Source organism: Solanum verrucosum, unplaced genomic scaffold (assembly GCF_900185275.1).
Source record: "Solanum verrucosum unplaced genomic scaffold, falcon-dt-bn FXZP01000144.1, whole genome shotgun sequence".
NCBI classification, from domain to species: Eukaryota; Viridiplantae; Streptophyta; class Magnoliopsida; order Solanales; family Solanaceae; genus Solanum; species Solanum verrucosum.
The window spans coordinates 1,182,365-1,207,173 of record NW_026020773.1 but is presented as its reverse complement, the minus strand read 5'-3'; the positions used below and the strand labels follow the sequence as shown (position 1 = coordinate 1,207,173).

The 24,809-nt window shown below is 36.7% G+C and overlaps 3 protein-coding genes across 6 annotated transcripts; 1 reads left to right on the top strand and 2 right to left on the bottom strand.

The window, feature by feature from the left end:
- The first annotated feature begins 384 nt into the window (after nucleotides 1–384).
- LOC125812974 (cysteine-tryptophan domain-containing zinc finger protein 7-like) lies at nucleotides 385–9,504 on the top strand. 3 transcript variants are annotated; one of them, XM_049492456.1, is made up of 12 exons: nucleotides 385–714; nucleotides 1,956–2,028; nucleotides 2,112–2,242; nucleotides 2,518–2,913; nucleotides 3,026–3,953; nucleotides 4,043–5,646; nucleotides 5,764–5,912; nucleotides 7,235–7,395; nucleotides 8,074–8,174; nucleotides 8,540–9,129; nucleotides 9,208–9,362; nucleotides 9,443–9,504. In XM_049492456.1, exons 1-10 carry the CDS (start codon nucleotides 637–639, stop codon nucleotides 8,732–8,734), a joined length of 3,816 nt encoding a protein of 1,271 aa, XP_049348413.1. In that variant the 5' UTR covers nucleotides 385–636; the 3' UTR covers nucleotides 8,735–9,129; nucleotides 9,208–9,362; nucleotides 9,443–9,504. The 3 variants fall into 3 exon arrangements, with proteins under 3 accessions (XP_049348413.1, XP_049348412.1, XP_049348411.1); XM_049492455.1 differs by having other exon boundaries at nucleotides 8,071–8,174; XM_049492454.1 differs by having other exon boundaries at nucleotides 8,014–8,174.
- Nucleotides 9,505–11,272: 1,768 nt separating this feature from the next.
- LOC125812979 (cullin-1-like) lies at nucleotides 11,273–17,447 on the bottom strand. Its single transcript, XM_049492459.1, has 19 exons — nucleotides 17,272–17,447; nucleotides 17,063–17,162; nucleotides 16,797–16,982; nucleotides 16,638–16,685; nucleotides 16,336–16,539; nucleotides 16,160–16,237; nucleotides 15,153–15,242; nucleotides 14,939–15,019; nucleotides 14,768–14,827; nucleotides 14,446–14,475; nucleotides 14,273–14,359; nucleotides 13,725–13,874; nucleotides 13,577–13,632; nucleotides 13,358–13,478; nucleotides 13,106–13,267; nucleotides 12,624–12,767; nucleotides 12,339–12,557; nucleotides 12,065–12,232; nucleotides 11,273–11,658 (listed from the first exon to the last, which is right to left on the bottom strand). Exons 1-19 carry the CDS (start codon nucleotides 17,406–17,408, stop codon nucleotides 11,557–11,559), a joined length of 2,223 nt encoding a protein of 740 aa, XP_049348416.1. The 5' UTR covers nucleotides 17,409–17,447; the 3' UTR covers nucleotides 11,273–11,556.
- A 1,655-nt stretch (nucleotides 17,448–19,102) lies between these two features.
- On the bottom strand, nucleotides 19,103–24,792 carry LOC125812983 (uncharacterized). 2 transcript variants are annotated; one of them, XM_049492464.1, is made up of 10 exons: nucleotides 24,548–24,792; nucleotides 23,414–23,578; nucleotides 22,899–23,079; nucleotides 22,364–22,420; nucleotides 22,200–22,270; nucleotides 21,330–21,408; nucleotides 20,762–20,818; nucleotides 20,365–20,468; nucleotides 20,206–20,266; nucleotides 19,103–19,846 (listed from the first exon to the last, which is right to left on the bottom strand). In XM_049492464.1, exons 1-10 carry the CDS (start codon nucleotides 24,679–24,681, stop codon nucleotides 19,451–19,453), a joined length of 1,305 nt encoding a protein of 434 aa, XP_049348421.1. In that variant the 5' UTR covers nucleotides 24,682–24,792; the 3' UTR covers nucleotides 19,103–19,450. The 2 variants fall into 2 exon arrangements, with proteins under 2 accessions (XP_049348421.1, XP_049348422.1); XM_049492465.1 differs by having other exon boundaries at nucleotides 23,414–23,573; nucleotides 24,548–24,739.
- Between the last annotated feature and the right edge of the window lie 17 nt (nucleotides 24,793–24,809).

Sequence of the window (24,809 nt, the reverse complement as noted above, 5' to 3'; positions counted from 1 at the left end):
ATCGCACTAATTCGATCCAATATATATCAGAAATTCAGATACTTTGAGCTTTTCATATACTGTTTTTTTTTTTTTTGGTGAATTTGTTTTATTGTTTAAAAAGGTCAACTTTGTTGGTAAAAGATTGTTTTTTTTTCTACTTTTTTTGATTGGTTGAGCAGAATTTTTTGGGGGGGTTTTCTGGGTTTTTGCTAGGTTGTAATTGGGTGAAGGAATTTTTATTTTTTAATTTTATGTTGGAGTTGAATTTAGGGATTTGGGGGTTTGAGAATATTCTTGAAATTCCATTTTTATACGATTTTGATTTGGTTCTGGAGCAAGTTTTCTGTTTTATTATTTATGGGTTTTTGTTGTTTCATGTTGTAATTTGGTGAATATTTTATTTTTTGTAGTTGAAGTAAGGGGCTTTGAGAGTTTTGAAAGTGTTCTTGAAATTCCATATTTTCTAGGATTTTGATTTGGTTCTGAAGCAAATTTTTCTGGGGTTTTGTTGTACCATGTTGTAATTTGGTGTGGTTGAAGTAAAGGGGATTGAGGGTTTGAAAATTCTTGAAATTCCAGCTTTTGTTGAATGATTTCTGTAGGGAGTGGGATGGAAGAAAGGGGTTAATTTAAGAATTTGGTGTTAAAACAGAGATGAATAAGAATAAGTTTGAAGAAGGAGAAACTTGTGATGATTCAACAGTTGACCCTGATATTGCACTCTCATATATTGTATGTTTTTTTCCTTCCTTTTTCTTATTTACTTTCCAAGATTACATTTTATTAATCAATGTTACATAGGGATATATGTCGGTAGAAAATGTAGAGAGAACTTCTAATACTTGTGTAATAGTTGTCTATGATGAGCTTAAATGGAGTGACAGGGTTAGTGAGGATTCATTAAGGTGTAGTAGTTGTTGCAGCAACAGTAGTAGAATATATAGGTTGCGCCGAAGCTAGAGTATAGCTTGTTGACCATGATATTGTACTCTCCTATATTGTATGCTTTTTGTCCTTCCTTTTCTTGTTCACTTTCCAAGCTTACATTTTTATTAATCAATGTTACATAGGGATATATGTCAGTAGATATTGTAGAGAGAACTTCTATTACTTGTGTAATAGTTGTCTGAGATGACCTTAAATGGAGTGACAAGGTTAGTGAGGATTCATTAAGGCGTAGTTGTTGTTGCAGTAGTAGTAGTAGATTAAATAGGCTGCATCGGAGCTTGAATATAGCTTGTTGTTTCGGTCAAATCCAGTAGCTTTGGTCCAAATCCTATACTTGTCTCCAAAAAGTTAAGTGAATATGTGCAAATTATTAATTTGGAATCCAGTAACTTAAAAGAACTAGAACCCCGAAACTATAAGCTTCAAATCCTGGCTTCACTTAACATGGGGAACCAGGCAAGGGTTAAGTCGGAATTGGACCCATACGGATTGTGTGATAGATTTCAAGCCGTAACACTAGACTATAAGTGTTGGTTAGTGTTGCATTTTCTAGCTTTGAACTTCAACTTCTTATAATCAATCATTAACTTTACCTGTGTCCTGAACTTGATGAGTCCGCCTCGTGATACTTTTCATGAATCCTTTGCTCATTTAACAGTAGACTCGGGTGCCTATGTTGCTTCTTGCTTGTACCATAATAAATCGTAATTTGTTTAGTTTATATTTTAATTTGCTTTGTCTTGATTTTTATGCTTTGCCTAATATTTACTCAAGCCTCAATCAAGCTATAAACTTTTTCATCGCCATGTTTATGCTTTTAATATCAATTTTGTGATTTACCTTACAAAGAAGTATCATTCTGCATATAATTCTTGCGCCATCTTAGCTTTCTCACTTTTATTTTCAACTGGCTGTCATGTTGAAAGTTGAAACTGATAAAAGAACTTGCTGTTGCAACAGCCCGTTTCATACAATTGTATTATGCACTTTCCAGCTTCTCACATAGCTGTTCTTATTCTTTCAAGGATGAGAAAATCCAAGATGTTTTGGGACATTTTCAAAAGGATTTTGAGGATGGAGTTTCATCTGAGAACTTGGGTATTACAATGGCATATCCTTAGAATCAGAAGTTCGCGGTGGCGTGCCTCGAATTAATGACTTTCGATTTGTATGTGTTGCAGGGTCAAAATTTGGTGGATACGGTTCATTTTTACCTACATATCAGCGTTCACCTTCTTGGACTTGTACAAAGACTCCACCAGATGCCTCCAACAATGACATATCAATATCACCGAGCAATTTGCGCCCAGAGGTAGCTACTGTTGAGAATATAAATAAGTAAATAAAAGTGTGCTCTCTATAATAACGTAAGCTTTTAAATGTGATGTGGTCACACACTTCCACTATTCCACATAGTATCAAAGCAGATAGAGGTCCTGGGATCGAATAATAGATTAAGCTTTTAGAGGAGATAGTCACATACTTCAACTACCTTCTAATGAAGTTGTGTTTTATTAACAAGTACAATTGCTTTCCTCACATTTATTTCTACTTTGACTAAGCAATATGCATCATCTTGTTATTCAGGGTGGTCGTCGACCCTCATCAGCCTCCTCATCTGCTTCTCTATCAGGATGGCCCCTAGCATCTTCTACCTATTCGTCAACAATAGTACCTGCACTGAAGGCTCCAGCAGCTAATGGGAAAACAAATTCAGCTCTGCAACCTGCGCAAGATGAAGACTCCACTTCAAGAAGTGAACTAGTCAAGAAGCCAACAAATCTCTCAGACAAGAAAGCTCCCAAGTTGCATGCGAGAGTTGGTGTTAAAAAATTGTCAACCCAAAAGAAAGCTGAAATCTACAGCGGCCTTGGCCTTGATGTATCTCCATCATCATCGCTGGATGATAGCCCGATAAGCAGTGAAGGCATATCCCATGACCTTAAGGATTCCCGATATGAATCTCCGACAAGTATACTTCAGGTGAATGCTCTCACCCTCTCCTAAAAGCATAAATTTTTTCTTTACATCTCTTCCTTTTTTTGGTCAACTTGACCTTGGGTTCTGCATTTTTTTCGTCCATGTGTTGGGGCAGATTATGACCTCATATCCAATGCATGATGGACTATTGTTATCCCCGCTTTCGGATGATCTGCTTTGCTTGACTGAAAAAGGAAAGGTACGGGGGGAATGTGGATCTGAATGTATGATCCAGGAAAGCCTAGAAACTTCTGTTGCCTTAGTAAATGGAGCTCATTATGCAAATAGGAAATCTTCGGAAGCTAGGAAATGGAAATCGTACAATAAAGATGTTTTAGGAACTGGCTATGGCAATGACAATCAAAATGGTAGCGCAGTGCAATCAAAGGAGGTTGATGTAAATGTTATCACCTGTGAAGAACTTGTTTCTGAGGCATTAAAGCTCCCTCTATTATCTAATCCAAATCATAATGTTGCTGATCCTCTAAAAGATGCTGGCAGAATAAGTGACAGTCCAAGAACAGCCGTTAGGGATAGGGCAACGGAATGCTCATCCTGTAAAGCTGATTCACAGGAAAGTCGTTCACCGGAAATGCTGAAGGTTTCTGATGCTGTCGGTAATAAAAGTTTGGTTGAACATAATTGCTTGATAAAGGAAAGAGTTAATGTTGGAAAAACTGAGAAGCCATGTTCATCCGGGGAGTATCCGATATTGGCTTCAAATGAACCAACTTCCCTTGATGCTTTGCATGCCAGCCAAGACAACCGGGACCATAGTGTACAAGGTATCGATTCCAGTGGGAAGAAAATATATGGATCAAAAGGTTCGTCAAGTGGAACCAAAGAAGACGGCTCACAATCTTCCAATTACGTTATGATGAACCATCAGGAGAACCCGAATTGTAGAAGCTCAAGTGGTACTTCTCGTTCACTGGATAAAAATTGCAACCAACACTCCGGTGTTCCAAATAGCTTAGTTGTAGAGAAGAGGAGACATAAAAACAAAGAGAAGAAAATTTCTCATGACAACCACTCTGATGGAGGTATTCATCTTTAGTAGTCACATTTTGAACTTGCTGCAATCGTAAAATTCTGGTATTTATCTTTATTTTCTGTATGGGATGTTTGACAGGTACGAAGGATGTAAATACGAGGAACATAAGTGAGGTGGAATCAGATGTATCTTCCAAAAAAATTATGCGAGATGATGCACATGATGACGAGAACCAGACCTTCTGCCCTGTTGTTGAAAAGCCTGGATGGAGGTCAAGCAGTAACGTGCCAGGGATGATTCGAGATAAATGTAAGAACAGGGACTCAGAGGATGATTCAAAGAAAGACTTGGTTTCAGCAAAGAACCCAGAAGCCCATATTTCAGATGTGTCAACGCATAAGGGGAAGTGTGACAATAATGATTCTCCGATTAAGAGAAAAGGGAGAGAACTTCGAGATTCCTTGACATGTAATCCCCAAGATTCTATGGAAAAAATATGTGATGACATCTCCAGGAAGGAAAAGGTAGCAAGGGTCTCCTTGTCTGACCGGAAGGACACTAGTGCAAGCAAAGGTAGTGTTGGAACAGGTCAAGTTAAAAAGGAACAGCAGGCTGGGCAAGATCTGGATAGTACTCTATCTTTGCAGAGTGTTAAAGCTGCAGATTCTTCACAAAAGGATCTATGCAATTCGCGACCTTCTGTTGCTCCTTCTTCAGCCTTTCCCACTTCTAGTCCCAAGAGGTCTTCTAATGGTGAAAATGATGGGTTCTCCAATGAATCCAGTATGGTTAAGAAGGATAATGCCTGCAATGGTAAGAGTTATGATCTATTATCTGAAGCTGATTTAGAGGAGAAAGATGTCCATCGTGAATCAGGTACAAAAGTCAAAGCAAAGACCACGGTTTCTGGTTATGCAACTCAACAGGATACCGATGTAAGTGCAGATCCGTTACGTCAAGCTAGTCAATATGCTTGCAAGACTGGAAACTCAGACCAAGGCTCTGATAAGGAGAGAAAAAATGACCATCAGTTTCAGAATAGTGGGTCTGTGTCAAATAGGAAAAGAGGTTCCTCGTCACGGCGTAAAGAGAAGAATCGGGCTCCAAAAACTGATTCTGACCAACGTAAGACCAAAGATACTGATATCTTAAATTTATCTTCAGATCAAATGCCATTTGATGAAGAGAAGACGGCTCCAGGAAAAAATAAGTCTCAGGAGAAATCTGTTGTTGGTTCAGATAGATTAAAAAAGAGTTCTAAGAAGGATCCTTCTGGAAAATTATTGGAAAAAAATGTTAAAGGAGATAATGAATCAAGATTTGTTCATCGTGATAATGCAGAAGTTCGATCGGATGATGTGGCCCGCCTGGATAAAAGGCAGGCTACACTACCTGATCGAGCTGATCAGAGATCATCTAAGGTCGTTTCCAACAAAAGTGAGCAGATTAACGTCTCTTCCAAGTCTCCTTCAACAAGAGATCAGAATGAGACAGCTGTATTTAAAGAGCCAGTTCCTGGATCTGAAAGGGAAAATGGCAATGCTTTTGAAAGGGAAAGGTCAAATGCTTCAAGACAGGGTAAAAAAGCTAAAAGCCACCATGGAAATCTACCTAATAATACTGCTAATAAGGTCAGGGATCAAGATGTTCCTAGTCCTGTTCGGAAGGATTCATCAAGTCAAGCTGCTACAAATGCCATAAAAGAAGCCACAAACCTTAAACACCTGGCAGATCGTCTCAAGGTTAAAAGAATTTACACTTACGTCCAAAGAAAGGAGGGGACAAAATATGGTGGATATACTTTATTATTTGTTTCATTTATTTATTTATGTTGGCATAACTTTGGCTATTTGTTTCAGAATTCTGGATCAAGCGAAAGTACGGGTATCTATTTCCAAGCGGCATTAAAGTTTCTCCATGGCGCCTCCTTACTAGAATTAGACAGCTCCAAGCATGGTGAACAGAACCAGTCAAGGAGCATCTATAGCAGCACTGCAAAACTCTGCCAGTGAGTTCCCTCTTAATTTGAACATTCATTCATTGAGATGACATGCAAAAAACGGTTGCAAGCATGAATGTATTGTGTTAGAAAAGATTGTAGAGTATTTATTATTCCTACATGCCTAAGTTCTTAGGGTCTGAGACACGTCTGCAGCATACTCAATGGAGTCGTTCATGTAAATCTCCCATTAAAGACCCAGTCTGGCCAAGTATGAAGTGTCTCAGCAACTCTTAGCAAATGGCATGCTGTTGAAATAGCAAATAATGCCCCTAACTCAGACCTCACCCCTAAATAGCATCCTTTTACTCCCTCCATTTCAATTTGTTTGTCCTACTTTCCTTTCTAGTCCGTTTAAAAAGAGAATGCCTCTTTTCTTTTTTCGGCAACTCTTTGATTTCAACTTTCCACATGGCATGTTTAAGACCACATGATTAAAGGACATTTTGGTACATTCTGCACATCTTTAGTTTAAGACAACAAGATTCAAAAGTCTTCTTTATTTCTTAAACTCCGTGCCAAGTTAAAACAAGACAAACTAATTGAAACGGAGGGTGTATAATTTAGAGTCTTTATTTGACTTATAAGAATGAAGTTTCAAAATAACAGAATTTTCCTCGACACTATGTTTTCCCATTCTTTACATTTATGAAGGATCTAAGAGTAATTGAAGATTTGGATTTTCTTGAAGCCACACTAGCTGTAAAATTTGGTTGATATGTTTTTGATTGTACTGTATCAGCTACTTTATAAGTGTTGAACTTGTTAGCATATTCTTCTCTTGTTGACAGCAACTTTTGCAGCCAGATATAACAGTACAATTTTAGTGCTATGAAAAAATCTAATCCAAAGTTGTGTGTTTCAGTTTATATTCAGTTATACCTCATATAATTTTTGGATGCAATTTCCTTCACTGATGTCATGTATTATGAAAAACTTTGTGACCTAATCTACAACAACAACATACCTGGTGTAATCCCACAAAGTGGGGTACACAAACCTTACCCCACCTTGGAGGTAGAGAGGCTATTCCTACAGATACTCGGCTCTTTGTGACCTAATCTATTCTTCTGAATATGATTAGTGCTTTTCAACTTCCACTTTTTGAAGAGATGCCTGTGAGGCCAAGGTTTATGGTGCTTTTGTACTCAATTGGAAGAGCAAATTGGGTAGTACTTTTCAAACATGTGGAATTTATGCTACTTATGGATAATCATATATAGTTTGTTGTATTTCGATATCAGTTGTTCCAATTTAATGAAAAACTTGACCTACCATCTGAAATGTCAACAAGGATGTATGTTGATTGTTGGTCCTTCTTATGTGCATAGGTTTTGTGGTCATGAATATGAGAAATTGAGAGACATGGCAGCTGCCGCACTTGCCTATAAATGCATGGAGGTTGCATACATGCGGGTAATTTATTCTTCACAGTCCGATGCAAACAGATACAGAAATGAGTTACAAACAGCTCTACAAATTTTTCCTCCAGGTAATCTGGATTGAGATGTCTGGGAAATCTACATTTCATATCTTGGTGCTTCTTTAGGCCACTACTTTAACTTTTGATATTACTAATCTGCTCTTCGATGGTTACTCAATGAACATGTCAAATGATTTCTTGTTTTACTCCATAATCATCACATGTACGTATTGGCTAATGCATATTTACACTTCTGTCCTACTAGTCGGGGAAGTACGGCATATGTCAAAATTAGTGATATCCACTGTTGATGAACAGAATTTCTCAGGGAAGAAAGCATTAGTATAAAATATGAGTACTGGAAATAGTTAAACTAGTTAGAATGTGTTACAACCATATTTCTCTTATGAGGATGAGCTGCATTGGACTTTTCTTCTTAATGGTTATTACTCTTACCGAAGGGGACCGTTTGCGTAATTGGTAAAGTTGTTTCCATGTGACTAGGAGGTCACGGGTTCGAGCTGTGGAACAGCCTCTTGCAGAAATGCAGGGTAAGGCCGCGTTCAATAGACTCTTGTAGTCCGGCCCTTCCCTGGACCCCACGCATAGCGGGGGCCTTGTGCACCGGGCTGCCCCGTTTTTATTTTTTTCGTTATTACTCTTACCAGACTCATTATTATATAATAGGTGAGTCTCCTTTCTCTTCTATCTCTGATGTTGACAATTTGAACAATCCAACAATAGTAGACATGGCTGCATCGGCAAAAGTTGTTGGTTCTCCTCAAGTAGCGGGAACTCATGTTATCTCAGCAGGAAATGGTTCTAGCTTCACGCAGCTAATCAACTTGGTAAGTAGACATATCTTATCATTTTAATGATGAACCAACACCTCAATTAAAGAAATATTTTGTGATAACTAACACTGTGATTAGATAGAATAATTGCCTAAAGAACGGTAAGGCAAAATTAGCTGTTTGAACCGACATTCATTAGGCTTCATCATCTTTCTTCCAAGGGATTGAACTTTGTTTTCCTGTCCCCTTAATTGTTATCTACCATTTTATTTGGGTAAAGGACATGAAAAAAGGCTTACTTGTCAAAACCTTTTTCCATAAATATCCGTTAAGAACTCAGGTTCTAGGTTCTGAATTTTTGATAGTTTGACTATGCAATGTTGTTTCAATTTTCTAACATATAGTTTTGTTATTTACAGGCACAGGCAGTTAATTTTGCTATGGAGGCCTCCAGGAAATCACGTGTTGCTTTTGCAGCTGTTTATCCAGGGCCGGGAGATTCACAATGTAAAGAGGGGGCATTATCTGTTAAGAAGGCCCTTGATTTCAACTTCCAGGATGTGGATGGATTATTGCGTCTTGTGCGGGTCGCCATGGAAGCTATCAGCCATTAGAGTGCAAGCTGTTGTTGAAATTGTCCACTTCTTGGAACATAGTTTTGTACCTGCTCTCCATTACTGTCAGTTGAGCAAGTAAAAGAGAGGATCTCTTGGTTGGAGATGCAGTTGGATTTTGCTATATCATCTCCCAAAGTTTTATCTTCTCAATGCTCCTGTACAGTAATACCTGAATTTTACTGTTTGTAAGATATTTTAGCAGAAGGGGAGTCTTGGAGTAACGGTAAAGTTTTCTCTATGTGATATCAAGCCGAGGAATCAACCACTGATAAGCATCAGGGCAGGTTGCCTACAACACGCCCCTTGGAGGGTGGTGATCATGGGATGCTTCACACACCGGGCTGTCAGAAATTCACATCATTCAGTGGCCCGTTACTTGTCCTGCTGACTTGGTAAGATGAGCATCTGTATCTGTGTTAAATAAATTTCCTCAGGGGTCCAACTCTTAGACCTGATTACCTTTTCCACAGGTACATAAGAAACCGAGATAACTTGTTGGTTTTGACACAGAAGGAAAGATGTTGAGAGTTTACTTCAAGGAAAGTGCAGAAGTATAATGTAACCAATATATATGCTTCACATGGATTGTTGATTAAAGGACGAGGAGTTACTATACCTTCTCCCTGTAAGTCGATTGCCCACAGCTGAATTCTATTAGCAAAACAAGAGACATATTTGCCTAATATGTCTTTGGTTTTGTTGCAGCTCTACTTTTTGCAGATAGGTTACTTGGCTACTTTGCAGTTTCACCTCTTCATTTGGTTAGAACTCCACTATTTCTTCTTTAATGGGAGTTTATCATATCATATCATCATCATCATATTATACTAAATGTGGGAAGAATTTTAGGGATGCTTAGATTATGATTTTACCCTTACATTAAATATAAATGTTATAAATTATTTAATAAATTACATAGTAAATAGTAAATCATCATATTAGTACATGAATCAACCACCATAAAGTCTCTTGAATGTGTATTCTTTGTATTAATTTTATATTGTTAGACTAAATTCATGAATTTTTCATTTTGTACATCTTCCTATATATATAAAATAATAAAGTTGAAAATAGAAAAAGTGATGTGACACCTCTCTATGGTCAGTATTAATATTTATCTATTTTGTCAATTTTTTGTATTTTTCCTTCATTTCCTCTACATAATCAATTAGTTAAACGGATTTTTAAAAAATCTCATAAAGTATATGTTCATTGAAATAAAACCCACATAACATAGTAATAACTGAAACCCGCAATAAAGCCTAAATAGTCTCAATTATTATGATACAGTTTTTTTCATATTCTTTATTGAAAGCCACTAAAAATAGTTTCTAATTATTTTGTTTAGTGGTACGTATTTCACATCATTATATATCTTTTTTAATGTAGAAATTGATATATGGAGAAAATGGATGCAGTTGTGGCTACTTGGCTTCCAGGAACTGAAGTCCAAAGGTATTGCTGATGTTTTGGTGACTATGGATTAACTGTTTAACTCGGGCGTGCTTGGTTCAAGAGAGTCGATCAACTTCCAATTAATGTTGGCGATCCACACTATGATCCTTTGTTCCCTTTCGGGTTCGGGCGAAAGGAGAAAAACATGATTCAAATGAAGGAATTTTTGTACAAGAAAAGCTTCATAATATATGGTTTTGAGAGTTCTTGGTAGACTAGCAAGCAAAGATAAAAAAATAAATGAGTAAAATTATCATAAAAGCAAGTATCTGGTTATTTTCTTGTCCATTTTGTTGTAAATATATTCCTTGAGTTTCATATAATATAATATTACTATCCAATATGTTTCTTTTGAAAAATAAAGTAATAATATTTGTTATATTTATTGTATTATTATATTTTCGTTTGACTTGAAAATCAAGGCTCTTGAATAGTGATTTTGACAAGTGGAAAGACCCTAAATGAAAAGTTTACAATAAATAAGAGCAGAACTTTTGAATAGATTGTGTTTGAACTGTATAGTCCCTTTGAATCAAAGATGGTATTAATAAAATATTCTCTATTTGTTAGACGGTGATGGTATGTATGTGCTATTTTTTTTTTAATAAGGAGCATATAAGTTTTAAATCGCAAAATTGAAGGGCATTTGCACTTTTAAATGTAGCATTCTTACCGTGGTGAATTTAAATGTGTTATTTGCGGGTTTGGTAGAACCTAGAGTTTCAAAGTCGAATTACACTGATTCCACTAATCGCCAAGAAGGGAGGAGGAAGGAAGTTGTCTACAAAGCTTTGTTTCCCCACCCCACCCTGTAGTTGTAATACTCAAACTTGTTGCTATTTTGATTCAAAAGGTAACCATTGGTCCCTCACTTTCTCTGTTTTCGCAATCATAACCACTTGTCATTTCAATTACTTCATCCATAGTGACTTGAATCAGACAAACATTTCATAACTCCAACTCTTCTGTCAGGATCCCACTACGTCTAAATTCTGAATCCGCTACTGCTTAGATAAAAAGTTAACAATAAAAGGCAGACTAGATTTGGTGAGGGAAGTGTCCAGTGCTAGGAAAAAACAATCAATTGTAAATGTTGGCATTACTGCAACCACCAAAACATAAGACTTATACAAATATCCTCATTCCACAAATAAGAACAAAGGGGAATACATAGTGATACTGCTAAGAATTGTAGTGATATCTAAAACTGCAAAAAGTTTCCTATTCATATATGGTGGCAAGGTGCAGTGATTGTCAACATGAAACTGCAAACGCATTAGCTACAACCAAGAAACTAGCAGTACTTATTCGATGTATTGTCAAGCGCAGACAATGTCAACCAGCCCAGGTATGAGATCAGCACCTCAAGCAATGTACTTGTATGTGTTCGTGTTCTCCAGGTCTCTTTCCAAGTAGTCTCGAGTGATAAGATCTTCGATCCTCTTTTTGATTGCTTTGACATCAGGCTACATAGGTAACAATTCAAGAATCAGACTGAGATAAAGCCAGTAAATGTAATGTCCAATGTGGAGGTACTTATTTCAAATTTGGATTTTGGGGCATTACCAAACGAAGCTACAACAACATAAGTGGGGTCTGGAAAAGGTAGGATATAAGCAGACCTTACCTCTACCTTTGTGGGGCAGAGAGGTTGTTTCCGATAGACCCCCCCGGCTCAGAAAAAGCAGGAAAGTAAAAGAAAGAAAACGAGACAACAAAATAACAATGTACAAAACAATTGTAGCAACAGATATTAATACAGATTAGAGAAAAAGTAACTATGCAATACCTATATTATACTACTAGAAGTACGAGAATACTCGACAGCCTACTATGTTTAGATATCCAAAGTGGTTGAAAAATTGTGGTTACCTTGAACATTTTGCTCAACTGCTCAACACACTCCAAAATTAGCTGTTGATGAGTTAGAACTTTCTTGGCCTTCATTATACGCACCAGACAGGCATCAATTGCATAACGTCTATCCTTACCGACTTCCTCAACCATTTTCTTCCTATCGTCAACAGGAGGCAAAGGGACCTGAAAGGTACAAACAATTCGTGCTGCTAAAGTAAAAGTTCCCAAGTATACCTTCATAAAAAAACATCATTGTGGAGTAACGTGTGAAGTTCTCAAGTATCTATACCCGAATCCTCCTCATTTTGTCAGTGAACTGGGAGTTGAACTCAAAATGATCAGTTGATGAAACAGTTCTACCGCTGGGCTCCTTGTTAAGAATTTTGTACTTGGCACATGACACAGATGCCAGCACTCTGACCAAGTCATCATCAGCCAAATTTAACTCAGTCTTCATGTCAGAGTAACTCCATTTATCAGAAGCATTAAACAGTAATAGTGCAGCAGCCTGAAAAGAGGAAAAATGTTAATCCAACAGCATATTTGCAATAGAAATACTTGACAAATTGATCACCTGGTAAGTTCCCAGAATCAATTCAATAGTTTTCTGTTCAAACTTTCCGTTAAGGTTACATTGTCCCAATGAGAATATCCATGTTAATTTCCTGTGTTTCGTTTTTTTCTGATAGAATTCCTTGAAGGACTCCACACCCTTTGCCTGAGACAAATGAATGACAAAACCAGAGAGCTCAGAAAAAATAAGAACAACAACATAACAAAGTGGGGTCTTGAGAGGGTAGTGTATGTTGACCTTATCCCTACCTCAGAGATAAAGAGGTTGTTTCTGATAGACTCTTGGATCAAGAAAAAACAGTCCAAAAAGAAGCAATGGAAGTGAAAGCATAACAAAGCATTTTGGGTCGTAACTACATCTAAACAATACGATAATTGAAGTACAAGAAACAATATATAGTAACAGATATTGAAGGACAAGAAACTACAGGAGGGATACTACGACTACTAGTATGGATGGATAGCAAGAAAAGCATATCTTACCATTTCCACAGGGAGATTCAGATCACACGATTTATAACTAGGCCAGAATCCAGTTGTAAGAACAGTGACAGTCATATCGATTCCAGGATTCGTTGCAGGGTTGTTGCTGATATATTCCTGAAAGTGGGTCTGATTTTCTTTCACCAATGACAAATCTGTCACCTGTTTTACATTTTCCAACCACCCGTTTTTTAGATATCTCAAAGGACGAGAAGAGACAAAAACTTTAGAAGTCCATTAAACTATCCTAACCATTCCCTCCATCTTGGATGTAAACTGTCCACCACACTGCTGCTTTAGCTTTGATAAGATAAGCCTTTCATGTTCTTCATTGGCACTTCTATCAAAAAGCAATCGGCGAGAAAGCTTCTTCCTATCATTCATTAAGACAATTAGCATACCAAATGGTTAAAGATGTAACAATCAACTCAAATGATTTTGTTAAAAGAACTGCTGGCAGTAGATTCAAACCTGTAGAACTCAGCAAACACATCTTTGTCGCTGATGTACGTAACAAGCTTGACCACCTACACAAAAAGTAAACCATTTTGACGGTGTTAGAGCAAGAATATGAAGTTTTGACCACCAAAATGAAGAGGGATGTAAATTTTGTGCATACCTTATCCAATGTATCCTCAATAACATCGTCACTGAGTTGTTCACTCCCACCTTTCTTAAGGGTATTATCACAATAAGAAGCAAGGAGCTCCGCAGTTGAAGAGCCGGCAACACTTTTGTTACAGAAGACCTCAAATGCCTCTTTCAGAGCCTATGAAAGTCAAGAATTTTATACATCAGTGAGTAGGGGAATAATTGAAGATGATGCTTGAGTCCTTCTATATTCTCACTTTTCCTTGTAAGAGTCACATTTATCCTTGTGGAACTCATATGTATACTTTACCATATCACATCTAACTTTTCTTTACATGGTACATATTAAATTGTCCATGCTCCAGATGCCCATTCCTGGGCATGAGGTCGGGTGTTAAGTGCCACATCGGTGGGATGAGAAGAATTTTAACTCCTTACATGGACGTTAGACAATCCTCCCCTCAAGAGTTAGACTCAAGATCCATTTCTTTACAATAACATCTCAAGTAATAGAGATAACGTCTCAAGTAATTCATCATAAAGGGATCAACACACAATGGTTAACAGCAGGAATACCTTGTGAAAGATAGAGTTATCAGCAAAACAGCCTTTCACATACACCATATACTTGTCATGCAGCTCAAATGCCTTCTTGACAAAGTCCTGAGGGAAGAGATGGGTCCATCATTGAACCAACTAACATTACATAAAATGGACCTCTATTCACAATATAGGAGATAGTATTTTACCTGCTCCTGTGAACCACCGGAGCTTTCGGTCTGTAGAAGAACATACATATCATCATTTACAAATTACAACACCAATAAACTACAATGCAAAACAAATTTACTTGGAAACCATAAGCATAGCCAGTCGCAAAACCAACTTCAGATATATGTTACTTATTTTGCAAAAGCTATTTACTCCACTCAGATTCTAGTCTCTTGGGAGCTTTGAAAGTTTTCTAAGATTGGGATGCTGCTACATATCTACCTTGTCCTTGTCTTGTTACAGTTTATACAAGACAACATTGTCAAATAAAGCACAAATTTCGGTTATTAGATATCAAACCTTGTTATTTGCTACATCTGCAGCCTGTTGCACCACGACCATGCCTTCAGCAGCAACGTGCTGCAAATATGTACCATCAGAAATTGCACGATCCCAAATCGGAACAAAAAGAAGAAAAGAAAAATCTTGAAGTGTTGGTTGCTCATCATATGGTATGGATGATTAAACTACCTGCTTAAAAATCTCTGCTACTAGTTCTATCCCTTTAGGAATTTTGTGGAATAGACTATACATTCGAGTTAAATCCTCAACCTGTGATGGGAGAAAGGAGGAATAAGAAAAAGCAAAAACAGCTTCAAATACAATGTAAGATCCATAAAAACAATTAAGCACATAATGTTCTACAGAAAAAAAGAAAAGAAAAAGGGGGGTGGGGGTTTAATACCTTCTCATCTTTAAGCAAAGCTCGGCATCCAGAATCCTCCTTCTCAAGCAACTGATTGGTATATGTAATCAATACCTGATTTTGCATTTTCTGCAGCAAAAAATGTTGGTCTCAGCTTTGAAAAAAATAAATCCAACCAAAGAAATATAATCAACTGACTCTTTCTGAGTAAAAACTAAAGCATTATTTGTGCGTTTGGTTCAAGAAAGAAAAGGTTCCATAAGTAATAGAACAGTTAATACTTGACAAAGAGGTACAACTTCTCGAAACACAAGACACATTCGCTCTTCCCTCTCCCAACAGTAAAGAACATTCTTTTATTTTTTCGATAACCGTGGTTGTCCGGGCATAAAGAACATTCAAAAAAGAAGGTTCTGTAAAACAAAATCCTTCCCCTTACCAAGGGGGACACATATGCAAGCAAGTACACAACATCAATAACCTGACAAAACTTCACAAAAGTAACCCCTTCATTCTTCCCTTCTTTAGGTTCTAGAGAACATAGAAATTTTATCAAGCATCAGTTATAGTACCAGCGCATAGTCTTGCTGTCCGTTCATATTATTAGTCGCACTATTGCTCCTATAGTTTCTTATCCTTCAATCTTGTTACTATATGTTGTTCATATTGTTTCGTTATAGTTTCTATTTTGATACTATCTGTTGTTTTTGTTGTTATCTGTTATTTCTTGTACTCCTGTTCTTTTTCTGGGACTACTTTGGACTGTTTTTCCTTGAGCTGAGGGTCTATCGGAAACGGCCTCTCTCTGAGTTAGGGGTAAGGTCTGCGTTCACTCTACCCTCCCTAGACCCCACTTTGTGAGATTACTTTGGGTATGTTGTTGTTGTTATAGTACAAGATATAACAGTGTGTCTTCGTAACACATTCATATGTAAATGAGAACCTTGTCAGGCTTTATGTGTATCTATATGTCACGGCGAGATGGAAGATGCTACTAGCTATCGCATGACATAACACAGATATAGTTGTGAAACTCCAAAACTGACCTCAAGAAGTTTTGTCTCAGTGCTAGAGTGAAGATAATGAGACACTCTATCCCTCTCCTTTTGCAAGCACTCCTCCGCCTGTGTCAGCAAAGAACGGTCGTTAGAACCTATTCTAGTATAAAAATGGAATACAAGAGCAATTCTCGAGGTGAAAGAGTTGTGAAAATCATTTGTACCTTTAGCATATACTCTGGACAAGAATCTTCAACAATCCAGGTTGAAGCTTTTCGAGAATAATGACAGGCAGAATCTCGAAGCATTGCCTCTTCAAAATCATTAACGTAATAATCCATCCTTCCCTTTCCCATATCAATATACAAATCTATCACATTCTTCAGTAACACTCTGTCGATTTTCTCACCCTCGCGTTCCTGATCAATCTGATACAAAACGATACTTCATTAAACCTCATATCTAGCAGATAGAATTCCAACACATTGAGTCTAGCAGGAAAAAAAATGAAAAAAGAAACACTTACCAGTGCTATGACAGCATCTGTAACTCTACCTTTCACATCATGATAAACCTATTATCAACAAACACAACGATATAAAGAGACTTTATCATAATAGTAACTCAGAGAAGACAAATATAGAAAGAAAAATTCAACAGCAGAATAATCATTCCAAAAGCTAACCAGATCCCGGAAGCAACTCAAACCAACTTCATTAAGTGCAGGGACTTCAGCTCGTTTGATAAAAAACTTGTCAAGATAACGGAAAAACTTTAAAAGCCATTTGACCATAAGTTTATGAGATGCCCATCTTTTCTCAAGCTCCTTCAACAAGAATTCATCATGCTTCTTATTCAGAGAAGGCAAAACCTAATGGAGCAAATGGAGACTGGTTACTATTTCGAACAGCATCACAAAACAATGAGATTGAGATAGCGAAATGTTCTTACAATAGTAATGATGTAATCTTCAACTGCTTCTTTGTACTTATCGTACAGTTGCTCAGAGTAATCATGAGGTGCTTTCTGAGTACACATGTTATAGATAGTGCTATGCGTCAAATTAAGGAGAAACTTGTTCGACAAACAGAAGTGATAATCGAAAAAGACTAACTAAGAAAGAAAACATGCACTCTAAGCTCAAGGAATGCCAAGGATACGTGTAGAGCATCACATACTCGTCTGAGGTGAATGACTCCGGCTCTCCTTCTATGATTATCTTTAACTTATTAAGTCCCTTTTGAACACACTCCATTCCTTCCTCCAACTCGATAGTCTTCTCCTCCGTCTCCTCCATCTTGGAAAATTCTTGTTAATACGATCTAATATAACAATTAGAAACCACAAATAAAAAGACATTTCATACTAAAAGAAATGCATCAAGTCTGGCTGATTAATGTTATATAGTAGTTGTAGGAACATGCAAAAAGCTATTACAATGATCAAATTACAAATACATATTGATATAAAACATCTAAACAACAAAAAAACAGTTTTTAGAACATCAATTCAATTTTAAATCCTAGATCCGCCTCTGTTATTCGAGTAATTGTTAAACCAAAACGAGTTCAATTTCAACTCAAACCAATATAAATATCACAAACATTTCAACAACAATTAGATTCTGAACTCGTAATTTCAAAAGTAGAGTGAGTTTAGTTCTAATAAAAACTTCAAATCCTAAATCTGCTTCTGATATTCAAGTAGTTTTTAAAGCAAAACGAGTTCACTTTCGACATCAGACCATATATATAAAAATAATGACTGAAATTTTCAACAAATATCAGATCCCGAACTCATATAATTGCAAAAGTACAGTAAGTTCAATTCTAATAAAAACTTCAAATTCTAAATTCGCCTCTGTTATTCGAGTAATTGTTAAACCAAAACGAATTCAACCAAACCCAGTAGTACTTTCGACTCAGACCATTTATATAAAATATAACATTAGCATTTCAATAAAATAATAGATTCTGAACTCGTAATTTCAAAAGTAGAGTGAGTTCAGTTCTAATAAAAACTTCATATCCTAGATCCGCCTCTGATATTCAGCTAATTGTTAAAGCAAAATGAGTTCAATTTCGACTGTATATCAAAATAATCACTAAACTTTCAATAAATATTAGATTCTGATCTCGTAATTTCAAAAGAACAGTGAGTTCAATTCTAATAAAAACTTCAAATTGTAGATCCGCTTGTCGTAACTGTTTATAAAAGAAGAAGCAAAATGAGTTCAATTAGAGAGCGAAAATCGTACTGGACCGAACGCTAACTTGAGCAAATGTGAATGGATTTTTTCAAACTTGCAAAAATGGTGATCGATTGAAGAAAGCAAATGGAGATAAATAAAACATGAATGCGTGGAATTCGGTTGTATTTTGGTTGAAATTGTAAGAAAAAAGCCTAAAAATCGCATCGTCAAAAAGTAGCAACATGAAGACCCAAAAATGGCGCTACAAGATGTGGAATTCTTTCTATTTCTTTTCTTGTCAATTTTTATTTAAACTTCACATACTAACCAACTTAACTGTAATGCTTATTTTCCTTTCAAGGGAAAAGGACAAATATACCCTTCAACTTCGCTTGGGATTTAATTTTAAACACAGTTAATATTACTAATCTATTTATATTTTTCAAAATTTTTATAGTAGTTGTTAAGACATTGATGTAATGTCTTCACAATCATAAATTTCTTTTAACTATATTATAGTTTGTTATAATGAGATTACAATGTGAAAAATGGTCAAAAATACCTCTGAACTAAACACAAACGTTCTACATGGCAAATTGCGTGAGATACGTATCTACATTCTCTTTATGATAGTTTAAGTGCTTACTTATACACATCACACGTTAAATATTATGCCCAACTTTAAAACATTAGTCATTGCGGTTATAATCACTACTGCCAAAATTGTTAATGCTCCTTCAGATTAACTACAAACAAAAAAAACACTGAATATAATTTCAAACAGGAAAGGTTTATCAATGTTGAACAAATGAGATGAAGGCTTTTAAATTATGGTAATATCAAAAGCAGCAAAATTAGCTACAGTACAGTACAATGCAAGCTAAATAATTAAAAAAAGTTACAATGAGGGTGAACAATTTGTAAACAATGTAGTCAATATCATATCATATCACAAATTGTGATTAAAAGCAGAAAAAAACTACTTCACAGCAAGGCAAAATTCGATTTCTTTCATCATTGGAACTGTTTACGAGTTTGAGCTGGAAGGCCACTACCTTGCTCACTGCTGGCAGCAAAATCAACTCGGTCTATAAAAACTTTGATAACCTCCCACCAGCATAGATACCAGGTAACTTTGTCCACCGCTCTCATTTTTTCTTATCTACTCTCTTGTCGTTCCTCCCTCTCTTTCTAAACTCTCGATTTTCAGAAGGGTACTGCTTCTTGATTAATAGATTACACATTGCTCTTTTCACTGCTTCTGCAGCTGCGGATAGTGCATCTTTCTCAATGACCGAACTCCCCTGCAGCGTTTGAAGGAGTTGTTCACTACCTGGTAAATCTTTATCTTCTAAGACACAAGCCTCCTGCTCAACAGAGTCCTGGTTGCTCTCGCAGAAACCATCAAGAACCTTCACACGAGCCAAAGGTGCTGAATGGGAAGTACATAGAGTCGATGCACCCATGACCATCCACAATTGATTCGATGAAGAGGCGGCTGCTAAGCTTGTGGGAATAAAAGTCTCCCCAGGAATTGGAACCACCTGGAATTTACATCCAATGGAAAAGGTTAAACAAATACAAAAAAAAAAATGGGTAGCCCGGTGCACTAAAGCTTCCGCGATGCGCGGGGTTTAGGGAAGGGCCAGACCACAAGGGTCTACGCAGCCTTACCCTGCATTTCTGCAAGAGGCTGTTTCCACAGCTTGAACCCGTGGCCTAAGTCACATGACAACAACTTCACTAGTTATGCCAAGGCTTCCTTTCCTTCAGAGTTAAAAAAAAATTACAATATTGTCAAATAGCATCATATAACATTTCCACTTGATGCTGGCTGTTGATACTTTGAACGATACAAAATCTAAATAGATTTTCGTGATTCAGAGATGGTTAAGGAACCTACTCTTGCAACATGGAGAGATTTAGCTGAAAGGTTGCAACTCAAAAGCATGACACCTGCCAAGCTACAGTGCAACGGAGAAAGGTATTATGATTCAAGAACAAATTAATAGAGCTCTTGAAAGGATGAAAAGGTAACATGTTGACATAACGAGAGACTTACCTCTGAATAGCCACCGCGATTAGTGATCCACCAGGAGTGGCACAGAGATCAGTGACAGCCAGCAACCTGTCATCTATTCCTTCTTTTGACTGTAATAGTCCTGTCTTCACAATCGCAGAGAAAATTAAGAACTAAGCTAAACATGAAAGCTTTAATGCAGTTTCCTGTTTCAACACAAGAAACGTAGAGGAAGAAAGGAAATGGAACAAAGAAAAATCGATCGCTTCACGCCCTATTTCACAATCACCACATGCTTGTGGATTGAAAATCAGCCAAATCAAATCACTACAGATTAATTTTCTAGCAAGAGATTCAATCAGCCAATTGGTTATTGTGATTGAGACAGAAAACCAAATTAAATCTATCAAGTATCTCACTCCAAAAGAGATGAAGCTACCTCTCCAACATGACAGGTATCAAGAAGAGAACCACAAGTGAAGTCCCACAAGCGTACCTGGAAAAAAGAAAAAAAAAAGAGCAACGGTTGCATGATATTACAACTCCTTATAGAATATGCCTCAAAGTAGATAAAAAAATGAAAATGAAATAAAATGCTCATATAATTCTTAAGTAATTAATTTCATTTAACTAGACACTTAAAATAAGTATTTGTAGTTTATGTTGCCAATTTTGTGTATTGAACTCAAGGGTGTGGCCTAGGAGTCACTGGTCAATGAAGTTGGAGGAGAATCATGAAAACTCAGGTTTCCTCCCATCTGCCAAAGCTTTGGTGGGCAGTTACACAATTGAATAATCGAGGTGCATGCAAGTTGGCCGGATACCATCATAAAAAGGATCGATTTTAGTTTCTTAGTTGCTAGGTCACCGGCTAGTGTTAAATAGAGAGGATCAATAGCCAAATGCAGAGGATGACATTTGTTATCTTTTCCAAATTGAGCCTTAAAAGGCGCAAAAAGGTGATTTGAGTTAAAAAAAAAGTTAATTCATTTTAAAAATTTACTCACAGTTGAATCACCACCTCCCGAAAGCAAATACCACTGCTGGGAATCCTGGCTGCAGATAAAGGCAAGGCACGAAACAAACCTGACAATTGAGACATAACAAATGAGCCATGACCATGATAACCAGTAAGCATTGTCAAAACTAGAATTTCTTCGTGTGGAAATGCATGCTGAAGTTCAAAACTCAACAACTATTTTCATCTCTCTTTTATTTATCCTTTGATTATTTTCTTCTTCCTTTTTTTTTTTTTTTTGGGGGGGGGGGGGGGGGGGGGGGGGGAGGATGAATAGAATTGCTGGAAGGCAATAAAATGCACTTTTAAAAACGAAAGAAGATCGTCAACACAGGTACCGAAAGAGAAACACAGATAACAGTAACGTCAACGCCTATGCCATGTTTCTATCTCTAATTTTGTACTCTCTTTTCTGTACTCGTTAGTGGAATTTCTCTGCTCCACCCGAGGATTAGGTCTCATTAATTGAACCACATTATTTGCTTTTGTTATTGTCATTATAAGGCCACTTTTGTCTAATTCCACACCAACCGTGTTCACAAACCTACAAAACGTGTAAAAGGAGAATAAATTCGGCAAATACATGCATGGTATAAATATTTCATCAGATGTAACAGTTGGACGACACAAAAAATGACCACCTAAATCATCCTGGTCAAAATGTTTTTCTCCTTTCTTGGGTTAAGTATCCTTATCAAATGTCAAGATTGGCTTTTATCAATAATGACCAGAGAACTGTCACTAGATTTTAAAATTTTATTAGTATAACCAACATTTCAACAGAAAAAGACTATTCTGGATCAGCTTGATCATCACTACTGAGGGTGTTAGGACCACCAGAATTTCAAGAAATTCTTACTCTGAATGGCCAAGGCAAAAACATTGAATCTCATGAGCCCCATCTGATGGCTTTTCCGGGAAGACAGAGACCTGTAATTATGAACCAGAAGAAATTTTGATGTTAGCAAGAGATCGTCAAGAAATCTTACTAAGATTCATGGTTAATAAGAAGCATGACATTACTCGGATTTTGAAGTCCCGATCGGCACTAATAATGTATCGTCCATCAGGTGAAAACTCCTGCAAAGATGGAAAATTCTCTTTGAGAAAAACTAACTAGCCTTTGAAACCAGAGGCCTTGATTAGGGGATCAATCTAGTTTGATAGAAAAAAGTGGGGATATGATACATGGGGGCCCAGAATAAGTTGAACTTAATCTTATATGAAGTAATCATAGACAATAGGAGTATCATGATCCATTCACCAGAATGGATAATGCTTTACACTTGACCGCCAGAATGGACAAGGCTTGCAAGAAATTGTGCACGAGATGTGCATCGAGACAGTAGATCTTTGTGTAAAAGAGTTGAGCCACGAATACAATTGTCAACCAGTGTATATGAAAACACAATTTCCATAGAAAACTGCTTAGAAGGACCATTCATGAGTATCACAACAATATCTGAGTAAATCACTAACCCTCATATATAGAGGGTAAAAAAATAGATTCACAGAAAACTAAAGCAATTCACACAAAGGGGAAAGGAAAAGAAAATACCAGACTAGTAATGATGCTGCAGTAGTGGGCGAGAATTGGGACTGCCTTCTTATTGGGCAGACTTTGATTTTCATGAGAACCTTCTATTTCAACTGCATAAATTACACCAAATTTATCCGCGAAGGATACAAAACGCCCATCATTACTGATGGCAACAGCAGTAACTCTCTTCTCGGATGACCTATTAAAACCATAGCAGTTAGACAACTTCAACTCCTAAAAAGGAAAAAATTTAAAACAAACAAAAAAGGGGAAAGAGGGGGAAGAAAAGGAACAAACATCTGCAGTGGTCGGTGCAACCAATAATTATCAGTATAAGAAGAATTTACATAATCAACAGACATCCACTTATCAAAAGATTTTCTGACACAGAAAATTTAGAAGAAAAAATATTAGTAGTATTGTTATTATTATTACATGCGATTTGTTCTATTTGGCAACATTTTTGAAGAGTCCGGGCAACTTACTGTTAAGTAAGTCTAAACAAAAGCAGAACTTGAACATCAGAAACTTACACCGAACTTATGCACCGCCAAGAATCAGTAACCCAAATCTTAACAAGTTTGTCATCGCCAGCAGATACAAACAGCTTTCCTTCAGCACCATATCGAATTGCTCTAATTGAATCCTTATGCATGTGCACTCCTGAATCATCCACCAATGAAACCGAACAACCTTCTCTGCATCAAAATTGTGGAATATAATATATAATCCAGCTGCAAACTGTAAGTCTTTGATAATGTTGTCAAACTTCCCTCTAATTTGTCTTAAGAAAAAACCAAATTGTATGCCAATATTAGAATGACATCAGCCCCAAAATAAACCAAACCTATATATAAGATTACTTCCATTATTGACCAGAAATATAAAAATCTCTCCTTTAGCTATTGTTGTAAAGAACATTTATATTCTCCAGTAAAATCTTTATAAGAAACTTTTCTTTAAAATGTATGAGAAGTTTTAAGACATAATACATAGATAGACACCTTAACTTGGTCTCAACTGGCAACTAAATTCCCCAACTTTTAGAAGGCACATCTAGCCACCTTAACTTGTTTTAAGTTAGCCCCGTAAATACCCCAATTTTGAGAATGCACCCCCTTAGAGGCATTAATATGTGCATTTCCATAGTTAAGGTGTTCGTCAAGCACACCTATATCAAGTTGAAGTGTCTAGATGGTCACAATGAAAGTTGGAAAATTTCTTATGCCAAGTTTTAATTTATAACATATTTTTCCAACTATATACTTATATTCCATCTTTAAATATTCGGTTTTCAAGAGATATTTATTCAAGAGACAGCTTACACACCGTATTTATTGATTTCTTAATGAATGTGACGCTTATTTTAGTACTTAGGGAGCCCCTACTATTAGTCTGACCCAAAAATAATTGATTTCTTAATGGTTTGCTAAGATGACAGTTATTTTAAGGGATCAGTTCCACATGACACTATTATCAGTCCGTCCCAAATATAATGACACCAATTTAACTTAAAATTTCATGTTTTACTATCACAGGTTACAAAAAATCATTAATTTCTAAATTTCCGTGCTCAGTCTAACCAAGTCAACATCATTGAAATTGACATGTACTAAGTTTGAACACAAAATAGTGAATTAAATGATTATTTTTGTATAGTGACTTACTGAAGGTTAAAGACGCGGAGATTCGAGCCGACGGCAACGGCGACGGATTTCTGAGTTGGGTGAACTGCAATTAACGCCGGAGCAACCTCAGATTCACGGTTGTGTTCACAATCGTCCATGTTAGTTTCCTCCATTGTTGTTGAGTAGAGTAAAACCTTCGTCTTTCTTCTTCGCTAGGGTTTAAGGTTCTACAGATTTAGCAGCGGATAGTATTCGGTTAAGTCCGTTATTTTTGGACGGCCCATTTCTTTAGTGGTCCAGA